The 17,160-nt window shown below is 36.9% G+C and overlaps 1 protein-coding gene across 1 annotated transcript; it reads right to left on the bottom strand.

Annotated features, from left to right (window-relative positions):
* Positions 1-1,715: 1,715 nt before the first annotated feature.
* LOC121377478 (zinc finger protein with KRAB and SCAN domains 5-like) lies at positions 1,716-14,372 on the bottom strand. Its single transcript, XM_041505488.1, has 6 exons — positions 14,328-14,372; positions 10,199-10,715; positions 8,636-8,794; positions 6,983-7,064; positions 4,848-5,525; positions 1,716-2,241 (listed from the first exon to the last, which is right to left on the bottom strand). The coding sequence occupies exons 2-6, from the start codon at positions 10,679-10,681 to the stop codon at positions 1,826-1,828; spliced, it is 1,818 nt and encodes a 605-aa protein (XP_041361422.1). The 5' UTR covers positions 10,682-10,715; positions 14,328-14,372; the 3' UTR covers positions 1,716-1,825.
* Positions 14,373-17,160: the final 2,788 nt, after the last annotated feature.

The raw sequence follows: 17,160 nt of genomic DNA on the forward strand, positions 1-17,160 counted from the left end.
TGAGTATCCTATCCTAAAAGATTATGGTCCTGTGATTCAATTATTCAATCCAAATTCATTAAAAAATAAACAGATTTTCGATTTGATTACCGATATACGTACACATGTACTTTTAATTTACCAGATACTGTAACCACTTGGTGGTTTGTGTGATTTTACAACAGACACAATAAGGGTGAATCTAGTTCAATAAATGGTTTTAAAATGATGATTATTTCATGAGTGAATCAGTTGCTAATTAATATTTGCTCCATAAAATAATTAAAACAAACAATGGAAATGTAAGCAAGAAATCAACTTTTGCACATGTATTTGCTTAATATCTATTCTCTAACTCTAAACAGGTAATAAACTTGCATTCTGATATATTTATATATATATCGTGGTTACTTATGCAATAAATATAATATGTACAGCTCAACAATAAGTAAATATAAATATCAATATGGACCTATTTACAAATTTATGCAAATATAAATATTTGATACCAATATATACATTAATATTATGTTACAATAAGTTAAAATAACTTGCATGTAGCACCAGAAATGAATACCATTATGTAACATTTCAGGCACACAAAAAATATTTAAAAAGAAAATAAATTTAGGGGTCATTCATAATTTATTAATATTTTCCCCACGAGCATGCAGACCATACTCTCTCTCTTTTTTTACAATCTCTTCCTCCTCCTGGAAGCGTGAATGTAAAAAGTTGATTTTTTTTAAGGAATACTTAATCACAATTTGTGTTTGTTTTAAAAGCACCTGACATATGGTTTGTACATTCATGAAAATTTTCATTGTTGTGATACATTGTTCTGTTAATAGTATCACAACAACTAAGCTACAAAGGTCTACATTTTTTGTCTGTTTTAAATCATTTCTCATTTTACTGATGAATTTAACTATTTACAACATTAACCGTCATAAATTGTATGAAATCGTGTAGTGTCAAGAAAGTGACAATCGTACATCACTCACACCCCACGACACCCTGCCCTAAGTTCATAATTTTCTCTAACAGGCATATAAAGATTAAAGGGTTCGACGAATACACTAGCCCTTGGTCCCGGCTACTGAAGGTTTGGTCTTGGCCAGTGGAAATTAACAAATGTGTTACTGTATTACAATCAAAACTTCTGTAAGGGCTAGCTTAGTGACCTTCTCAAACACTGATAGCGATACAGTGAGTGTAAACACATTGAGAAATTCGTTGTTGTGGATATAAATAATACATATCACTTTAATCAGTGGTATTGTCAGGGCAGTGCACATGCTTTTCCCCATCTGACCGGGAACAAATTATTTCAAAGAAACACACACTAGGTGTTTGTTTCTAAAACAAAACATTAATCTAGGCTACTGAATGTGTGTCTCTCTCCTTTTCTTTTTAATGTATGCATATACATATGCTTCTTTATCAGTGTCTCTCTCTCTCGGTCTCTCCTGGCCTTTATGTAGGAAGGTGTCTAGTAGACTGTGATGAATGACATTTTAAAAGAGGGGGGGGGGGGGGATCGATTCATGCTCCCACAGAAAATACATTGAAAAAAAAAGAATAAAATTTGCTTGGAACAGGTGTGGGTTTCGACCCCCAAAACTCCCCACCTCTGCTCTCTCACTCTGTCTTTGCACTCTCGACTCACTCCTTACCTCTCTTCTCATTATCTCTCTCTCTCTCTCTCTCTTCTCATTATCTCTCTCTCTCTCTCTCTCTCTCTCTCTCTCTCTCCTTCCCTTCTGGCTCAGCCACTGCTATATTATACACACACACACACACAGATATAGATATATATATATATATATATATATATAACTACAACCTAATCCATGATGTTTTCTTCCTGTAAAGCTGCCTCTGGACTCGGGCTGTCAGCTCCCATAGGTTCGTCATTACGTGGACTCTCGGTCCCCGTGGGCTCGTTACTGAACGACGAGTCATTGCTGGGGTCGATGATGGCCAGGCTCCCGTCCATTGTGGCCGCGAAGTGCAGCTTGAAATGCTTGTTCAGCTCGTACTTGCGGACAAAGTCTTTCCCGCACAGCGAGCACGAGTGAGGCTTGGCCCCGCTGTGGATGCTCTGGATGTGCCGCTTCAGGTGGTCGGAACGGGAGAAGTGCTTGCTACAGATGTCGCAGCGGTGCGGTTTCGTTCCCGTGTGGATCTGTAGGTGACGCTTCAGGTGGATGTTCTTGGCGAACGAGACGCCGCAGGTGGGGCAGGGAAACGGCTTCTCGCCTGTAATAATGATGATAAGTTTTAGGTAAATAATATCTAAAGAAATTTAATTTCTTCAATAGTGTGGATCTAGACTAGGCCTATTTCGATGTTGGAGTCTGGAGATGATAAAACAATTTCATACCAGGGCTAGCTCTGGCACATGCCAAATTTGCCAATTGCGAATTGGTAATGTAGTTGGCAAATTTTATTTTAATTTGGCGAAAAAAATTCATGTAACAATTTAAAAATTTTTACAAAATAACTGTTGATTTCTGCAATTTTAAGTTTAATAGACAACTTAGCAAAATTCAGAGCTAGCCCTGCATACATACCCTTTCATTGGGGTATAAAGCATGCACACACCGTGTGAATTTGTGAAGTCGTTCACACAAGATATTTAGTTTTTGAAATTAATTAATTCAAATTTTTATAATATTTTAGATCTGTTAATATTGATTAAAATTAGGAAAACAAATCTATTTGTGGCCAGATGTCAAGTATTTATGTCCATTATTCCCAATGGCTACGATTCATATCCCAATATCTGCTGACTTTTGTTGTTGGTCAAATTTATTATCAAATTAGCTGTCACAATTAGCTATTGATTCCTGAATTTGACCGCAATGTTCCTCCACTGTTGTCAAGTGAAAATACTCAAAAGTGTTGTATGCAAAACGGCGGGAAATATGAATTGAGGAATGTACTGTATACAGTGTACAGTATGTTGACTTGTGTGACGTCGAGCGACATATCTCACCTGTAGTATCCAGAAGGTTAAAAGATATTATACTAGTATATTATACTATACAGGCCTGCGCAAATTAAAAATTTGCATAACCGGAAAAGGGGTTATGCCAAAAAGATTTTGCATAATCTATTTTGGTTTGCATAACCTGGTTTTTTTCTTTATAATTAAAAAAAATATATACTTAATTTTGAGAAACAAGAGACTGGCAATGTATATGTATACAAATGTTTAAGAAATTAAAAAAAAAAAAAAATGATTAGAACTATTGTAATAAATTACCAAAACATAGTGAATGTCAGGCTTGATCTATTATATAAAACTCATCGTCATGTGTGCATAACTACGTGTGAATTAATAAGAATTCATTGCAAGGCAATTGCTTACCATTAATTTTATAATATTAGTCTTTTATGTGTATATAATGTCATGACATTCAGTCGTGAGTGGAAGACTCTGTGCCATCTTCCTCATTTGAGCAACAGTGGATACTGATACTGTCACTGTCATTATCACTGACGCCGTCGTCATCGTCACTATCCGATTCGGAATTACAGTTAATAAGAGGGTCACTGTGACTCTGGTTTACCCTGGTTGCTGATCCAGTTTGAGATTGTAATGACCATCACAATATCGACATTTTTGATTGGTTAAATTCGGCTATAATGCCTTCCAACAAGCAATAGGAATGCACCTACTTCGCAAGATATTTATACAAACTTGACTGGTTACGTTACACGCTACGAAAAAGCACTGCGCCAGGAAAGAGTCTAATGTTTGTACTCGCGATAAAAATATGTTGGTACGTTGCCTAGATTAATCATTCAGTAAATTTTACACGAAAGGTAAATCGGTTATGCCAAATAAAATTGCATAACCGATGCACAAACGAAACGGTCGTTTGTGCAATTTGTGCAGGCCTGCTATACATATGCATATGTGCAGCTTTAAATTTCAGGCTACCAAAAACATGTTGCTGGGCTACCGGAACATGTTGCTGGACTACCGGAACATGTTGCTGGACTACCAGAACATGTTGCTGGGCTTCCACATTTTAACGTAATTTTAACGATAATCTCTATCAAGAAATGAACAAAACTCCCATTGCTATGACTGGACCAATCAAGAGAAGTTCTGCCAGAGGTTATGAAGAGTAAAATTACGTACCCTAGAATCGTGGTAATTAATGGATATAAAAAAATTCTAAAGATTACAGTAAGACAACTGGGCCCAGATTGTTTAAGCTGTCTTAGTGCAACGATATCTTAAAACAGTTGTGGGCTATGGCATGCATTGTACTATTGTAGTGATGGCATAGCTTACAACGGTTTTACAATATCTTAAACTAAAATTGCTTCAAAAATCTGTTGCCTGATGTTTAAATTAAAGTTCATGAAGGAAGAAAATGGTTTATTTCACGACACACTCAACACATTTTATGTACGGTTATATGGTGTCGGACATGTGATTAAGGACCACACAGATATTGAGAAAGGAAACCCGCTGTTGCCACTTCATGGGCTACTCTTTTTGATTAGCAGCAAGGGATCTTTTATATGCACCATCCAACTGATAGGACAGCACATACCAGTTGTGGTGCACTGGCTGGAACAAGAAATAGTCCAATAAGCCCACCGACAGGGATTGATCCTACACTGACCATGCATAAAGCAAGTGCTTTACCCCTGGGCTACGTCCCATACCTTTGAAGCACATGAAATGTAGTTTTCAGTTTCAAAAGATTTCAAACTCATAACGATGTAGATGGGGTACTTATGATCTGTTTTGTTTCTATTACCTACCCTCAAATTATTTTTCTCGCGGAAAGCCTGATTTTAACCGTAATCAATGTAACAGAGATTTAATAATTTCCACGTACCTGTGTGAGTTCTGATGTGAACCTTGAGCACGCAGTAACTGACGAAACCTTTTCCGCAGAACTCACAATTGTACGGTTTTTCGCCCGAGTGTATCCTCATGTGACCTTGAAGATTGGACTTGGTGCTGTACTTCTTGTAGCAGACCTCACACTCGAACCCGAACTGGGAGTGAATCTTTATGTGCTTCCCCAAGTTCTTCTTGCATGGGAAATGCTTCCCGCAGATTGGGCACGGAAATCCCTGGAATGGCAAATCGGAATGCTTCGGAGATCCGTCGCATCGGAGGTAGTTTGGTTTGCTGGAGAAAATGTTTGTTGTATTCGCGACTGAGTTTGCTGTCGTCGTCGTGGTGTTAGTGTTTGTGGTGGGGAATTCTGGGATGTCTGCTGGGGCGGAGGAGGGCACGGAATCCTCACACTCCTGCCGGTGGATGTTGAGCTCGGTCTGAGAATCGAAAATCTCGCCACAGATCGTACAGATGATCGTCAAGCCGATGGGAATGCTCAGCCCATTCGTCGGCACATAGCTGTCGTCCAAGTGGTTCGCGTAATGTTTCGGCAGTGGGCTGTTGGAATGTCGGTAAGTCGGACTGTCCAAGTAGGACAGCGGGCTATCCATGGTCTTTGATGGAGAATTGTCGTCGTGGTTCGAAATGGCAGGACTGGCGGCATTGCAATCTAATGAAACAAAACAAATATGAAGAGTAAAGAATTTGTATTTTTTTATTTTGTAGGTATATATATTTTGTATTAATAATCTCAACAAGCCAGTGCACCACAACTTGTACATCAAAGGCCGTGGTATGTGCTATCCTGTCTGTGTGATGGTGCATATAAAATATCAATTGCTACTGATGGAAAAATTTAACGGGTTTCCTCTGAGAATATATGTCAAAGATTACCAAATGTTTGACATCCATTAGCTGATGATTAATAAAGCAATGTGCTCTAGTAGTGTCGTTAAACAAAACAAACTTTATCTTATGACACAATTTGACCAATATTCTTGGATTTTCTGTTACTATTTTTGGTTTGTTAAGTACTAAATGACTAAAAGATCAATTGCTACTGATGAAATTTTTTAGCTGGTTTCCTCTCTGAGAATATGTCAAAGATTACCAAAATGTTTGAAATCCAATAGCCGATGATTAATAAATCAATGTGCTCTAGTGGTGTCATTAAACAAAACAAACTTTATCTTATGACACAATTTGACCAATATTCTTGGATTTTCTTTTTGTATTTTTGGTTTGTTAAGTAGTAAAAATATTTTTAAAATATGTTAAAAGCACAAAATAGCAGTAACAGGGTTCGACAAATCCACTATCCCTTGGTCCCGGCTAGTGAATATTCGGTCTGTGCTAGTGGAAATTATCAACTGTTATCTATAATGCATAGGGCACTAGCCAAAGCTTCTGTGAGGACTAGTGACTTTCTCAAACATTAGTCGAACACTGAGTAACTGGCTGCATTTTACTCCATGAATAACAAAGAGTACTGGTGAGGTACATGATACAACCGTCATGAGCTTGATGAAAAGTAGGTCACAGTGACCTAGTTATAGCACATATGGGACAAATCACCCTCCCAAGTTGTACTTGCTATACATGTTTTGATGATCCTATAAGAAAGATATGTCATGTAAACAAAAAGTTTATATATAGACAGACGTATCAAAATGAGATGTTTCTGAAAATGTTACGTAATGTTACCTGACAAATATCCCTTCCCTCCCCTTGTAACATTTTAAAATTGATACCATGATACCCACTCCCTCTAAGACTGTGGCTTGTGTTTGGACATATAAAACCATATTATGCTAAAATTATTTCATTGCGGCTGGCCTCATGCATTTTATAGACACGCACAAAGACGCTCACAAAGAAACTAATGTATTTCAATTTGTTTTAGTCGAACACATACATGCCGCATCCAGTGTGTATGAGCCTTTACATAAATTTTGAATAGCTCCCGATGGTACCCCAGCTGAGTTTGACCCTGTGACCCAAGCACTTCAGACAAGTACCCTACTGAATAAGCTAAACTGCACCATTGCATATTAAAACGTATTCATTTCTTTGAATGTGTGTTAAAAATAAATAACAAATTTAACCACAAGTAACCAATTAACTCACCTTCCATGTTTAAAGACATCAGCAAATCTTCAGGTAGAAATTCTTTTAACTTGTCGACAAGTTTTGGAAAGTAGTATGCTATCTACAAAACAACATATTCTAATTACATGAAAAGAAATAATATTTGACTAAGTTTATTAACAAAAAGTATTCACAGCTCACCCTGTCAGGGCCGTACCCTCCAGGGGTGCAGGAGGGGCAATTGCCCCCCTAAGAGTCTCACTTCTTTTTTTTAATTCTAGAAAACAGCATACACATCTAAAGGTTTAATCTGTATAGTGTTTCATTTGCTTATAAAAAGTAGTGCCCCCTACTCCTAGGATTTTGATCAGGGTACAACCCTACCTGTACATGGCCAAATTCGTCATTTGCTGTTTTGGCTAATAAAATAGCTCTTAAATTAACCACATTTTAATAATTTTCAAGGAAATACTTGACATACATGCACATATCTGAAAACTGGCTAAACCAAAATTTGTTCCAGTGTAAGCCCTGATACATGATGTGTGTGTATTTACATTTAGGATACTTCCCTCAAATCCCCCGACCCAAAAATATACCCCATCTATCATTCCATTAGGGATTACAACATTCCATCAAAACTAACTACCATACCTCACCGGTACTTTGTCATGTAGACGTTAACCTAAAACTGATTACTTTCTGATGCATAATCGCAAGTTAGTATCCATTAGATACCATGTATCTTACATTTTGTTTGAAAATATATTCAACTTGCTTTTATTCATTAGATATGTTTTAAAGATATGTGGTGGACTTAAGCCAGTCTAGCGAAAGAGTGGCTGTTAGATGCTATCTATCTATACTGCAGGGGATGTGAGAGCTATGCGGAAACGCGTAAATGCGCTTTTCCATTTCGTCTAAAAAACTAAAACTTGATGTTCAATACTGGTGACCACACAAAGTTCATTTGCTTGTTTTCACGGTTTCAAGTTTATGATGTGTGCCTTATATTATAAGTTATAACTAATTTAGATTTGTTAGCATTGAATGCAATTTTTGGCAGTTCCAGGGGTTGCAAACAACAATTTTCCTTCAGGGGCCCTTCAGTGGTCCCTGGACCCTGGCCACAGTAAGCTTTTTTATTCCAGCCCCTCTCACATCCTTGAGACTGTCACAGGGCTCGAACTTAAGAATTTACCACCCACAGCATTTTTTTTTTAACTGCCGTAGGTAAAACGGCCCACCGACAGCAATTTTTAGCCTACCTCTAGTAACTTTTAATCAGTATTTTTTTCAGGAAATAAATAAGACTGAACGATTATTTTGTTGCATGTAGACATATTTCAAATTTATGTTAAATACTGGCAGATAATGTACACCATTTATTAGCATTTTGCTGTTGTTGAGGAGTTTTGCCGACGGCAGTATTTTTTTATCCAGCGGCACACAATTGCCACCTATGATGCTCCCGACCCACAGCAAATTATATCTCAACGACGGCAATTGCCGTCAGTTCCATCGTTAAGTTCGAGCCCTGCTGTCACAGGTCCTTATGTGGTATTCTCTATATTATATGGGTGCATAAATACATTACATAATATATGGCATATTTTCGAAGGCATTATCAAGAAAGTGATTTAATTTTTATAAACGTTGAAGAACTAAATATATGCAATGGTACAAATGTACCTCTGGTGCAAACTTCTGTCTATCTTCTGTCTGGTGTTCCACCCACTTCCTGAGAGCACCTATGACCTGGGTGTTGTCTAAAATTTCTTCCTGAAGACACGATAAAGACTGTGACACACTATAGATCGGCAACTCCAGGAAGGAATCTTCTGCTAAAATCTGAAAAAGATGCACATCACAGATGAAAATAACTGGACAAATGTAGGGGCTCTATATTTATCGCTTTACCTCTAGTACAATCAAAATATACCTAAATATAAAGGTTTTTACCTCATCAAAATGTTTCTGAATGTTAGTTGGGGCACAGTATTTATTGCCGTAACTCTATAGTCTAGTGCAATCAAAAATATACCTGAATATGAAGGTTTTTACCACATCGTAATGTTTCTGAATGTATGTTCAGGCTTTGTATTTATTGCAATCAAAAATATACCTCTTTTTTTTCTTTTCTTTTTTTTAAATAGTTTATTGTCCCAGAAATATGTTATGATAGTGTCAGTGTTGGGGCCCTGATTTCACTACCTTACAAAGTACATAGCAAACAATATATATATATATATATATAAAAAGGAGCAGTAACAAAAGTGGAAAAAAGCTTGAAAAGAGAAAACTTAAAATGAAGTTATTGATATACTTTCAAACTGGCGTCATACTTAAAATTATACACATAACAAAAGTATTAAGTGTCTCAGTTGTGGCCTTCTAGAACTTTTAACCATGGTCCCCAATTGTCGTCGAATTCTGTATGTAAAAAGTTTTTATAATATATGTATTTTTCTATTTGTAACTTATCTTTAATAAAATTGTTGATACCAGTTTCATTTAGTGTACTCTTTTGTAATTTTGATTTGTATATGTAATATTTTACGTTAACAATTAACCAGTTTACAAATATATGTTTACTATTTATAATTCCAAATAAAACTGTGTTCCTATTCAACTGGGTATAATCACCTTTTTGTAATGACCATTTCTCTATATTACTCCAGAGTTCAAAGACTTTAGGACAGTCATAAAATAGATGCTGCAGTGTTTCTGGTTCATGTGAACAAAAGTTACACATACTAGAATCAATCAGTTTTATTTTATGTAAAAAGGTATCAAAAATATACCTTAATATGAAGGTTTTTACCTCATTGAAATGTTTCTGAATGTATGTTCGGGCTCTATATTTATTGCAATCAAAATGTTGAGGGTCTATATTTATCATAGGCATCAGGGGTAGGGGGGGGCTTATTAAATGAGAGTTCATATTGTGCCCCCCCCCCAGTTTTAAAGTTGGGGAGTTGGCCCCCCTGTTTCCTTCGCCTGTTTATTGTAATCAAAATATACCTGAATATGAAGGTTGTTACCTCATCAAAATTGTTTCTGCATGTACATTGGGGAGATGCCCCCCCCCCCCCCCCCCCCCCCCCCCCCCCGTTTCCGATGCCTATATTTATTGCAATCAAAATATACCTGACTATAAAGGTTGTTACCTCATCAAAACTGTTTCTGAATGTTTGTTGGGGCTCTACATTTATTGCAATCAAAATATACCTGAATATGAAGGATTTTTTTTACCTCATCGAAATGTTTCTGAATGTACGCAGCACTCTCCTGCTCGAGATCGTGACACGCACACTGCACTGCCACCTGGTGGATGATCAGGCAGTTCTTCACGTGGAGCTGTGACACGAGAAAGTCACAGCACAGGTTACTAATCTCGTCGAGCTGGAACGTGAATGCCGTCGGCAGCAACATCAACACGTTCTCCTCCGTGATGGAGATCGCCGATGTGTAACAGAACTCGATGATGTTCTTCGTCGCCTCCCCGTCAATGTCGCTGAGGATAACCTCTGCCGGTCGGTTCGCCCGCGGTTTGTCATCGAGGAGGGAATGGAAATACGGCATGCACGCCGACAGGATGAGTCGGTGAGCCGGGATTCGGTAGTCTCCCACAATGATGAGAACGTCGCAGAGCTGTTCGTTTCTCCGCAGTTTGTTGATTTCTCCGATGAGGCAGTCGGCATGGTTCACCGACGTGTAATGCAACAAGCTGTCCATCTTCTCGTGTAGGTAGCTTTCACTTCATACAGCCCTAAAGATTATATATATATAAAGAAAACGGTTTAGTCCATCTTCTTGCGTAGGTAGCTTTCACTTCACACAGCCCTAAAAATTATATATAAAGAAAACGGTTTAGTCCATCTTCTCGTGTAGGTAGCTTTCACTTCATACAGTCCTAAAGATTATATATAAAGAAAACGGTTTAGTCCATCTTCTCGTGTAGGTAGCTTTCACTTCATACAACCCTAAAGATTATATATCAATTAAACGGTTTAGTCCATCTTCTTGTGTAGGTAGCTTTCACTTCATACAGCCCTAAAGATTATATATAAAGAAAACGGTTTAGTCCATCTTCTTGTGTAGGTAGCAGTGTTCGAGATTGACAGTATCCCGATATCCCAGGGATACCAGAATTTGATTTTGGATACCAGACTTCAAGAACCCAGTATCCCACCGGGATGCCATATAATGTTGTTTTTGTTTTTTTAATCCTGCGTTTTTAATTTTCACTAAAAAAAATGTAAGTCGTCATTTTCTGGTAAGTAAACGTATTTTCGAGCTTGTACCCAGTCTAATGCTATGCCATAACAATGCCCCCCCCCACCCCACCCCAACTTGTACCCAGTCTAATGCTACGCTGGAGCAATAGCGGTGTAGCAATAGACTGGGAACTGCTAAGTCGCTATTGTTTTTGTTGGATGTTTTCTCACTTCAAATTTTATTTGAGGTATCGATTCCGCATCTGCAGAAAATTGATACAGGTATGTTTATCATCAGTAATGTCAGAAACACTTATAGATTACTGCTAAATATTAATTTATATCCAAATTACTCAAAAATAAATGCAGCAAATCTTTTTGCTAATTCCGGTTGATTGCTAATGTCACAAATTCCGTGCTTTTGATTGCGATGTAGCAATAGACTGGGAACGAGGACATTGTTGTCCAAGTTTGTTATGATGTTATTTATGAATTTCATTTATGTGGAATACTAAATTCTCAGGTGGGTTACCAGATTTTGAAATGTTAGTATCCAACTGGGATACTGCCCAAAATGTTTAATCTCGAACACTGGGTTGCTTTCACTTCATACAGCCCTAAAGATTATATATAAAGAAAACGGTTTAGTCCATCTTCTTGTGTAGGTAGCTTTCACTTCATACAGCCCTAAAGATTATATATAAAGAAAATGGTTTAGAAGATAATTAATCAAACAAAAGAAAGGAATGTTAGTGAAATTTTGTTTTGTTTAGCAACACCACTAGAGCACTTTGATTTATTAATCATCGGCTGTTGGATGTCAAACATTTGATAATTTTGACAGTCTTAGAGAGGAAACCCACTCCATTTTGTTTCCATTAGTAACATGGGATCTTTTTTTAATGCACCATCCCACAGACAGAATAGCACATACCACAGCTTTTGATATACCAGTCGTGGTGCACTGGCTGGAACGAGAAATCAGGGCTTGACCTTAGCAGTAGCCAGGGGTGTTTTGGCTACCAATATGTTGCTGGGGCTACCTAGTATTTAAACCCAGTAGTCTGCTGGGCTATTAGATTTTTTTTGGTACATCCAGTTACTCCGCAATCAACAAGACACTAAAATCCTTAAAACACCCACCTAAAACAACATGATTATATAAAAATAAATGATTTTGCTTTTTACTCTTTTTCTTTTAATTTATTAAAATTATGGGGCTACCATTTTTTACTGAGGGCTACCAGATTTTATAACCTGGCAGACTGGTGGGCTACCACTGCAAAAAGTTATGGTCACAGCCTGGAAATAGCCCAATGGGCCCACCAACAGGGATCAATCCCAGACTGACTCTGCATCAGCCATGCTAAAATACTAAACCATTCAAACAAACTGTTCAGAATGATGATGAAATAGTTCAAATATGCAATTCATGTACCGCATTGACGAATTCAGAGTTCCGAACTGCACAAGTGTAACATTCCGAAAACGGGTTATAACGAAACCAGAACTGTACCAAAATGGCACCAAACTGGACAAAAATCTATGGCTATATGACTTAACGGAACCAGAAATTTTAAAATGTCTGGCTGAAACAGCATTACAAGTTGTGGATGATGATATCTTCAATGAAACAACAGCCGTATTAATCATTTATTTCTTTGTAACACTGTTTTTCCTAATACATTGAAATGCAGTTATATTTATACCAGTCCATCCCATCATCCAACACAAATGTTTTTTTGTAAATAATTTCAGTTTGATTTGATGCAAGAAGGAACTAAAAGTTTTTTGGTAATAGCAAAAATATACTTTTTTGTGTGCAATTTAGAAAACAATTGGCTCAGAAATAAATACATCAATCTTGATGAACTAAGAAATAAATAACTTGTAGTAAAAATTAAAATTCCATAGTATGAAAAAAGGCGATCCTTGGGACGCACTATAATTATTTTTTTTTAAAGAAAAGAAAAAAGGTACCATTTTCACCTAATCTCTTCCGTTTTGGCCAACTAAAATGGTTCTGTTTTAGCCTCATTCCCCAAAAACAGAGCCGGTCAAAGGTCAATAGTTCCTAAATAGTATTTGTTCAAAAGCATGTGGTCAGTGTGTTTATAATAGATTCTTCTGTTAAATACTTGCGGGATGTCACTTGAATTTAGAAATCTACATGAAACAAATGTGAAAAAGTTAGTCTTTACCAGAATATTTCAAAATTTTATGATTTGTCAATCAAGGTTTGGGTTTGATTTCGTTCATTTGCCATGTTATGTTGATCACTTACCAAGCATCTTTAATAATATTTTTGCCATATATATATATATATTCTAGCCAGTGCACCACGACTGGTATATCAAAAGCCATGATATGTGCTATCCTGTCTGTGGGATGGTGTACATATAAAACATCCCTTGCTACTAATGGCAAAATGTGTGTGTGTGTGTGTGTGTGTGTGTGTGTGTGCGTACATGCGTGTGTGTGTGTGTGTTAACAGTAATATATTGTTCTATACTATAAGCTGGCAGACTGGTAGAAATTCTGGCGGGTTAATAAATTTTAGTTGACTCTGGTCCGACGGGCTAGTGAAATATTTTCCATAAATTCTGCACCCCTGTTTTGGGTTTTGGGGTGGGGGTGGGTGGGGGGGGGGGGGGGGGGGGGGGTTGTTTCATTAAAATATGACTACCCAATGTTATTACCTTCTTTTTTTTTTGATGCTAGGAAATTGTGTTTTGACAATCCCACAGCCCAACCCCCAATTCTAAATATATCAACAACAGGAAATAAGCTACATGGGCAATCATCCTTTTGATTTCATTGACAGTTTGTAAAGAACAATAAACACAACAATGTAACACTAATACATTAACATTCTGTAAATTCAATATATATTATCACATTTATTCGATAAAATATGCCTAAAGTAAAACCATAGCAACAGTAGATTTCCATTAATCAGGAAATGTGAACATACCTGCCACGTCTTATAAACAAACATATTTCCTCAGATTATCAACAAAATCGGGAGGGGGCATTTACCCTTCTCCGATCGTTTTTTCTTTGGTATTTACAGCTGTAAAATGATTTTTTTACCGAAATGTTCTCCCGACTAATAATAATTTGCTGGTAGATATAATTTCGAACAAAATGGCTGAATGTTTTACCTGTACGGGAGGATCGCGGCGGATATGCTTCATTTAGTGGGCGAGGAGGATATCCCGTTTGCGTTCTACGTCATCAATTTTGTAGGTCGAGAGAAAGTGTTTTGTTCAAAACAAAATAGAAATCTATGGAATACCAGCGGTAACATGTTAATAGCAAATTTTTGAAAGTTAAACTTTATTTTGTTTAACGACACCACTAGAACACAGTGAATGATTTATTAATCATCGGCTATTGGATGTCAAACATTTAATAATTTTAACATATAATCATAGAGAGGAAACCCGTTACATTTTAGCGAACAGTAGCAATTAGGCCTAAGGGATATTTTATATGCACCATCCCAGATAGAATAGGATATAACATGGCCTTTGATATACAAGCAGGGTTGGAAATTAACATGAAAACCGTGATCACCAGCAGGACCAGTTCAAGAAAAATCTTACTGGCCCTTCTCAAATTCAACTAGCCTTCCATTTATCGCATTGAAATTTAACTGCATAGCCAAAATCAAAACGAATGTTTTTTGTTGAATAATAAACACGTGCTCACCGTATATAGTGCGTTTGCGTTAAAAGAAAATCGGTGAACCCATACCAACTTAAATAAAAAATTTAAAAAGAAATCCCCAGTAAATGATTTCCTCGGGAGTGGCTGTTCTTCTGTAGACGAGGCACTAGATGGAATCATCCACCATTTTGCCAAATACCCATTCGACTCTGCGTTACGCAGAGATACGGCCTTGATCGTGTATTACGGTTTTGTCATTCAGATTATCTTGGATGTTCCATCAATTGCCTTAAAACCTGTATCAGAAAAAAAGAGTTAACCTATGCAGTTTGATGATAATTTGTAAAGAAAATGTGTTTTAATTTACACTGAACTTTAACCCTGAATCAAATGTTATTTGAGATGGTATGGGCTTAAAACTTAATAAATGAATATTTCCATATGAATTTTATCTTTATTCATTATTTTGGCACTGTCAAAATATAGAACCTGTTCTGTGTCTTCTGTAGTGTGTTTTGTCACATTCGATTTAGTATCAGTGTGTTTCTTTTCTTTAACTAGTACCATACTCGCCAGACTAACATCGATGGTAGCCCAACGGACTATACCTTTGTAAAATACTTGGGGGGAGGGGGTATAGGGGCCTCGAACTCCCTGCTACAAGAAAATTTTCTTTTTTTAAATGTATTTTCTGGGGAAGTATGACCTGACTTCCCTAAAAACCCTCGCTCATCACAATCTAACCCGCCCCCAACCCCAGCACAATTTCTTGCACACGCGCAGCTAGACATTTAAAAAAAAAAAAAAAAAAAAATTATTTGCCCAACATAGATTTTAAACCTAATTTGGAGATGCTCAAATAATTTTTTTTTTTTTTTAAATGTTGTCCATCTGAGAAATTTCATTTTGTTCAAAATGGCCAAAAACAAAATGGCGGACAATTTTTTAATAAGTATTTAATGGTATCCCAAGGATCATTTTAGGATTTTTTATAGTGTTAACATATATGTGTAGACATTTAATTTATAAAAATCTATGTTGAAAAATAATAAAAATCTGATAATTTATAGTTTTATGGACATAAAATAGACATCCATGTCTTATGAAGGGCATTATTTACGTATATAAATGCGACAAAGTATTAAAGAATACCATATAAATAAAATGAGTCCAGCGTATAGGCCTATGTGTGACATGATCCAAGATGACCACTAGTCTAAATCATAATTATTTGTATTGGGGGAAAGGTATCTTTCAAAACATAATCTGTTTAATAATATATTATTGTACCTACATTTGATTTTTATTCCATCAAATATGATGCTAGAATTTACTGAAAGCAACAAAGTAAAACAAAAAGAAAGTTTGTTTTGTTTAACAACACCACTAGAGCACATTGATTTTGTTAATCATCGGCTATTGGATGTCAAACATTGTGACACAGCCATAGAGAGAAAATCCGCTACATTTTTCCATTAGTAGCAAGGAATATTTTATATGCACCATCCCACAGAAAGAATAGCACATACTACAGACTTTGATATGCCAGTCACACTGGCTGGAACGAGAAATGGCCCAATGGGCCCACCGGCGGGGATCGATCTCAAACCGACCGCGCAGATTGATTTATTAATTATCGGCTATTGATGTCAAATATTTGGTAATTGTTAAACATAGTCTTAGAGAGAGGACACCCGCTACATTTGTTTCCATTAGTAGCAAGGGATCTTTTATATGCACCATCCCACAGACAGGATAGCACATACCACGGCCTTTAATATACCGGTCGTAGTACACTGGTTGACACGAAAAATGGCCCAAATGAGCCCACCGACCCTAGACCGACAGCGTATCAGGCATATGTTTGGTCCTGAAGGTTTTGATTTGGACCGGCACAATTTGTATACGCTTACCGGACCTAATATCCCACAAACCCAGTGGTATATATATATATATAGCTATCGCTGTCTAAGACAGATCTCCGTCGGTGGAGCTATTGGACTATTTTCGTTCCACGACTGGTATATCAAAAACCGTGGTACATCCTGTCTGTGGGGTAAAAAATATTCCTTGCTACTAATGAAAAAATAGCGGGTTTCTTCTCCAAGACTATAGGGCCTATGTCACAACTATCCGAAATGTTTGACATCCAATAGCCGATGATTAATACATCTTCTCGTCTCCAGCAACAGATGTAATATATAGGCCTAGTAATTTAATAGAACATAGATGTTTTTAGTTTTATGATAAAAACACCAAAATTGTTTCATGTTCGGACACTGCAATTTGCCCCGTAGTTGGAGAATCACAGAGCACTAATGAACT

Source organism: Gigantopelta aegis, chromosome 7, assembly GCF_016097555.1.
Source record: "Gigantopelta aegis isolate Gae_Host chromosome 7, Gae_host_genome, whole genome shotgun sequence".
In the NCBI taxonomy this organism is placed as follows: Eukaryota; Metazoa; Mollusca; class Gastropoda; order Neomphalida; family Peltospiridae; genus Gigantopelta; species Gigantopelta aegis.